Genomic DNA, 6,818 nt, shown 5'->3' on the forward strand with positions numbered 1-6,818 from the left:
ATGTAAAAAAATGCATATAGCAGAAGTATTTATCAGTACACTAATACTATGGGGTTTTCAAATTTATCTGAAGATTTACTAATATCACAGAGTGAAATTGTCTTCATAGGAGAGCTTTAAAGGGGCCAGGAGGAAAAGAGACAGTAAGCTTCTGCTTAACTGACATAATCTGTTACACGCTAAAAATAGTGACTAGGAGACAGTGTGGCAATCAACCAAAAACAAGAATGAGAAAAAAGTAGGAAGAGTTTCAGTGTGCAAAGAAATTGCATAAGACTCTCAGAAGAATGCTGAAAGACTGAGATAATGTATTCCCTGAAATATATTTATTGATTACAAAAAACAACAGGAAATATACGGTCTGAATTTGCTGCCTCAAAGTCCCAATCTAGTATTTCTTATGTTTTTATGCTTATTTAATTTTTATTTTTCTGTCTGTACTTTTATAAGTTGAAATTCAATGACTAGTAATATACTTTTATTCCTACGTCAACTATTCATGTATCAGTAGTGAACATTGTTTGAGATACTGTATTTTTGATAACTCATTTTGCATAATTTTATGCTTATCATATAATGCAACTCTGTAGTTTATCTGTTTTTTTTCTATTTGTATCTGTAGTGTAAAACAAATACTGAGTTATTTCACAGTCACAGCTGACTTATGTTGCAATTCTCTATTTATGTAAGTTTCATTTAACTATCAGTCTGTTAACAGACAAAATATTTCTATAGCATCCTGTATTCTGTAAACCTGAAAAAACCTTACAGATACTGACTTTTTAGCATGTGACATACTTAACAGTAATGCCATTTAATATGATACCGTCTTTCATTCCTTCCCCCCCATTTGAACTTGTATATTTCTGTTTCTTTGTGCCATTTTGCCATTTTCTATGTCGGTGACATAAGCTTTCCTATTTTGAGAAGTAGTCTATGAAAACATTATTAATCTTCTGAACACCAGTTTTAAAAAATAATTACTGTAAAATGCTGGCCTGCAAGAGGGAGCTATTGAAGTGGGAAAATTATGTCATTACTCAGAGTAATCTACCAAAACACAAATTTTACAGAGGAATGTTCCAAGACCTGGAGCAATGTAGTTGGACAGAGGTCTCCTGTGTGATGATACTAATAAATTCATTCTTGCAGGTTTTATTAGTATTCATTTGCAGTCTCCCATCTTTTGAGGATTATTGCTTCCTGGTCAGAGTGGCACCTAGAGCTGAGTCAATCATAGTTCAATTTATTGGATTGCAGTTTGTCTCTCGTGTTATGTAGTAATTAAGAAAAAGAAACAAGTTGGATTGCTGTAATAATCACAGGGTATAACCCTAATTACGTCAAGTAAAACTCCATTGCTACTACATCTCAAAAGAATAGAAAAGTACTGTGAATAAGTAGTCCCAGTTAGAAACAAATGTGGTATTGAGCCCTTAGAATATTGTCCAAATTGTCATTTTCATTTTCAAGCTTTCTCTGTCAGACTGGGTGAAATTTCATTCATTCAAATGAACTGGAAGTGATACCAGAAAATCCAAAGAAATGCATTTTTCCTCAGGGAATTTATTGTTTTATCATTTTAGACAAGAGGCCAAATCACCAGGTCTGGGCAAGCAGCAAATTATGCATGTGGAGGCTAGAGGACAGGAATATCCTGGACAGGTTCCACAAGGCCACTCTGCCAATGTAGGCCCATGGCAGTCCAGGGCTACTCAGATGGGGACAAACTTAAGAGTTAACTGTAAAATGAACTTCTACGTTTGGTCAGCTGAATTGCTCTCTAGGCTCCACTGATTGTATTGATTAGACAGCTACAGCAGTCATAATGGGATCTTAGACACCTGAAGTTAGGTATCTCAATGTGTAAGGAGGTACCAGCTGCTAATGTCAGGTTAATACCACATTAATTGGAATTCATAAATAAATTTAAAAAAAAATTAAACCTTTTACATTTTCTGGCATTTCTGTGTCGTTACAAAGGTTATAAAATACAGACGTATATATGTATTCTCTCGCAGTTGGTATTCTCTCACAAGTCGCTGGAATTCAAGCTATTTGGTACTTCAGGAAAAGCAACAAATTTCTTGAGAATTGTTAGTGAAAAATAATAAAACAATGGTGTTTATGCTTGTGTGGGTACAGGTGTGGCAAAAAAAGCTGTAGATTTATCCTATAATCAAGTTCTTTTAACTTAGGTGGTGTTCAATCATCTTTTCTCAGTCCATCTATGTTCAGTGCATATTTGGAGGCATGATTCTTCCCTTCAGAAGCCTTGGTGATATTAAGAACTTACAAATGTTTGCACAGTGTCTGTGTGATGAGAACAGATATGCAGATCTGAAAGTTACGTTATCCTAGGACAGTCTAGAAATGTAATGCAGATTGCCAAGCTTTATCACTTATTGTTATACACACTCACTATGTGTACAGAAACTAAATTTGATAAAAGACATTTTGTGTGAGATTCACATTCAGCTGGACTAGTAGTATTAAAGCAGCAGCTGAAATGGGTGTGTTTTTCTGTTACTTAATCCAAAGGTATTTCTTCATGTAATTTAAACAAGTATATTGTCTTGTACAATAATACAGGAATTTTTCAATGTGGTAGTCATGTCAGAATTATAGCTATTAGTCTATGCCATTGATATGTAATTTATATTTGATCTCTTCTTGTTTTCCAGGTCTCCCAACAAGGACATGGCTTCAAATGAAAGAGAGATTGTGGTTTGGGTTTGCCAGGAAGAGAAGATTGTATGTGGCCTGACAAAGCGCACAACTTGCACAGAAGTGATTCAAGCACTGCTTGAGGAACACCAGGCAACATTTGGAGAGAAAAAGGTCCTTTTTGGGAAACCTAGTGATTACTGCATTGTAGAAAAATGGAGAGGCTCTGAGCGAGTACTGCCTCCCTTGACAAAGATTCTGAGACTTTGGAAGGCCTGGGGGGAAGAGCAGTCTAATTTGCACTTTGTGTTGGTAAAGTCAGATGCTTTCCTCTCATTTCCATTGTGGAAGACAGCTGAAGCTAAGGTAGTACAAAATGTGGAAAAGCAGTGGGAGCTCAGTCCGGCAAATTACATGAAGATGTTGCCAATAGACAAGCAAAAGAAAATTGTCAGGAAGACTTTCAGGAAACTAGCCAAGCTTAAACAGGACAGTGTTCAGCAAGAGAGAGATAATATGGAGACACTGATTCATCTGATCATTTCTCAAGATCATACCATTCATCAACAAGTCCTTAGAATGAAGGAACTAGATATGGAAATTGAAAAATGTGAAGCAAAATTCCATCTAGATCGTGTAGCCAATGATGGAGAAAATTACGTGCAGGACTCCTATTTAATGATCAATCCAAGTGAGGCTGAACAGCAAGGGAGTAGGCCAGATGATCAAAAAGAGGTGCATGACTATTTGAGCAAAAGTGAGGGAATTTTACATGTTGAAGAGAGACTGAAACATCACAAACAATTAATAGAGAAGTTGTGTGCTGAAATTGAAAGAGAAGTACATGGTATATGCACAGAAAAAAATGGAGATGATGTTCGCACAGAAGGAGCTGCTAATGCTGAACTGGAAAACTCCAATTTGGAAAGTGTAAAGTATGAGCTTGAAAAAAGTATGAAAGATGGTCTGAGAATCAACTCATACTTGAGCTGCGTTCAGAAAGAACTTACATACAGGGACTCACTGCTTCAAAAGAAGGAAAAAGAATATGAACTTCTTACAGAAGAATTTAATTTACTACATGTTAAAGACAGCATTGAAACTAGGCTTCCATCAAATGAAGAGCCATCCAACGGCAGTGGCATCTCCAGTAACAGCATTGCTGTTCCTGACTTTGTTCACAGAGTGACCAATCTGGACATAAATGATACAGACTCTGACACTGGAATCAGCTCTACGCACAGTCAGGACTCTGAAATAACTTCAGGGGACATGGTACTGTTGTCAACATAGTTGAAAACAGTCACGCATTTATGAAAAGTCATATTTTGGAGGATATTTATAAGAATTAGTAAACCTTGTTGTCTTGAGATTTCAGCCCTTCAAGATGTTAAAACTGTGGCACCGCTTTAGCCAAGTAAACTGTCTATTTATGTGCTTAATAGTATACTTGTGCTTAAATGCATGGACAGTCTCATGGGTTAACTGCTAACAGGTGCAAGGCTCTTGGCTTTGCTAAATCATGACAGACTGTTTAGACCTTGTAATATTGATACTCAGTGAAACAGGAGCATTCTGACTGGCTTGGACCAAAAGTCTGGAGATTTTATATCCCCTAATCTTTGGGTCTGCTTCTGCATCTCTCTAACTTTTTAGGAATATGAATTAGAGATTAGACCAAACTAGACGGTGAACTTGATTTTCTGCTCTGTTACATTAGCTTTGTTCAGCTGGAGTTTCCCTGCCATGAAGCTGCTGTAAAGGAGTACATAATCGAGCATGTAATCTGTTAAAAAATAGTTTTTATGATATTGTAGGACAAAAAAAAATGCAATTGCATTTATGCTGTATATTTAAATTTAGTTTTGAGTTATCAGGATGATATTTTCAAAAACACGTAAGTCCCATTTTAAAAATTACCTTACACATATAGGATCTTAATTTCCATTCCCTTTCAGCAGCATTTAACTGCTTCTAAGATCCTTAAAAAACCTATTTATCTGCTGTTACCCTGTAGTTGCCCCAGTGATGTTTAAGTCCACATAGTTTCTGCCAGCGGGCATGTCAGAACTGCCCACGTCCTGCTTGCGCGAGACGCTCAAATCCCAAGCTCACACCTAACCCCAGGGCCATTTTCAGCAAGGCTTTCTCCTGCCTATATCACCAGTCAGATCCAGTGTCTTAGGCCTCCTCAGATCATGACTACCAAATAAAGCATAACAGAAAGGACAGGCAGGAACCAGACATTTTTGGCTCTGGCTAGACAGTGTTTCCCTATAGGGAGGTAGTTATCATTTTCACATAGGTAGGTTGTCAAATCCCATCTGATGCTGTTTTGGAGCAGGGATATGGACCTGTAAATCCTACTTCCTTGGTGAGGACTTTGGGATACAGCTAAAGCTGATCCACTTTATGTAGCTAATTAAATATTAATTAGCCCCAGGAAAAAAAAAAAAAGAGGAATGCAAAACGCCAGAATTTTACAACTATGTGGCTAAGTCAAATGATTTCACTTAGGATGTAGTAGTTGATCTCAAATCCTTCTCCAGCGCGTTGCTGTGGATCCATAGAGAAGGTGTATAACTGAGGTGTTCTCCTCAGTTACTGAACAAGATTTCTAACTCTGAGCTAGAGAGTCTGCTAACAGAGAGTACTTGAGTAATTTCTGGGTTACCATGTTTATATTGCTGATCAGTCTGTTTAATGCTTTTGATTAAAAGAATTGAATGGAGAAAGAGTTACAGTGTTTCTAAACAAAGTTTAGCTCTAGCAAAATTCAAACAGATCCTGGAATTAAAAGCCTACCAAGTAAATGAACGGACAGTACCTAGAAGGTATAAATGTAAAATACTTTCAGATACACTGCTTTCCCTTTTTGTATTTTTCTTCTCTTAAATGTCTGTCAACCATCTGTTTTCTAAAATGACCAAAGTGCTAGGACTGCTGATTAGCACATATTTGATGCAGAAAAAAAAAAGGAAAAAAAAAAAAAGCCTTTTCTAAAAAGGCAATTTTTGTGGTTTTTTTAAAAGTTTTTTTAATCCTGGATATTATAAATAGTTCTGTTCCAGGAAAGTGTGCTAGTTGCCTTAATATATTTTGTGTTGTGTTTTTGTCATACGATGCTATTTGGATACTTCAATAATAATATGTCATATTTAGACTCGGCTCCTCATGGAAACACAAGTATGTATCAAATATCTTATCTTTCTAATAATTTATTAACGCAACTCAGCATCTTTTGAACTCTGTGGTGTCACTCCGACAAGTAGTAAGCACAGAGCTCTGAATGTTGAGAGTAGGCTAACGTAGTCTATGAGTTCTTGTGAATTTAGCTAACAGTTATTTCTAATGAGTCATTTTTTTATATAAATACTTAGGGGATAAAGAATTCAAACAGAATAATATTCACAGCTGTGCAGGCTAGTACAAGACCAGTGGGGCAACTAATTTCCACTCATACTCTGTCAGATTTATTTCACTCATAGGAACTTGTACTGGTTCTCAGAACTGATCTTTATCCACACTACATGCTTGATTGTACATCCCCTGCAACATGTAGATCTTAAGAGTATTACTGTGTTTTAAGAAGAAAATAGGAAAAATAGGTTGGGAGAGAGTATTTCTCAAAAAATAAAACAATATTTAAAAAATCCAGTGTTTTGAAGCTTATACTTTGATAACTCAAACCAACTTGTTTCTTTCAGAATTTGGATGAATATACAAGATGATTAAAGTCTCTGTGTGCTCTTTGCTGTTTATCTGCCTCTACACTTTTCATATACTCGTTCAATCTGTTTTTAGAGTGCTTAAAGTGTACTTCATGAACTTTTATGCTCCTTACTTAACAATTCTTCCTTTGTCTCAACTATCCTTTTTTTTCTTTTTTTTAATTCCCATAAGGAAATACACAATCAAACACTTTGGCTCATTTCCTGTCATTCTCTTAAGCCAGTTCCCTTTACATCTTCATATTTTTGTTTTATTTTATAAATTTTTCCATGGACTATGTTATACTTACCGACAAAGAGGAAGATCAAAAAAGTCCTGCATAAGAGGAGAGAAAAATTCTACCCAGGGAGTGGAAATGTGAAATGTCAAAGTGAAATAAAAAGAAATTCGGTCCGTTACGCTCATCTGTACAAGGGGGT

At 36.1% G+C, this 6,818-nt stretch overlaps 1 protein-coding gene across 2 annotated transcripts in view; it reads left to right on the forward strand.

The window, feature by feature from the left end:
- RASSF9 (Ras association (RalGDS/AF-6) domain family (N-terminal) member 9) overlaps positions 1–4,480 on the forward strand; it is a 26,568-nt gene extending 22,088 nt beyond the window's left edge. For both annotated transcript variants that reach the window (XM_009325350.1, XM_009325351.1), the window contains exon 2: positions 2,685–4,480. In XM_009325350.1, the coding sequence (XP_009323625.1) occupies positions 2,685–3,960 (1,276 nt within the window). In that variant the 3' untranslated portion in view covers positions 3,961–4,480. The remainder of the gene's footprint in view (positions 1–2,684) is intronic.
- Positions 4,481–6,818: the final 2,338 nt, after the last annotated feature.

Source organism: Pygoscelis adeliae, unplaced genomic scaffold (genome assembly GCF_000699105.1).
Source record: "Pygoscelis adeliae isolate BGI_AS28 unplaced genomic scaffold, ASM69910v1 Scaffold196, whole genome shotgun sequence".
Taxonomy (NCBI): domain Eukaryota; kingdom Metazoa; phylum Chordata; class Aves; order Sphenisciformes; family Spheniscidae; genus Pygoscelis; species Pygoscelis adeliae.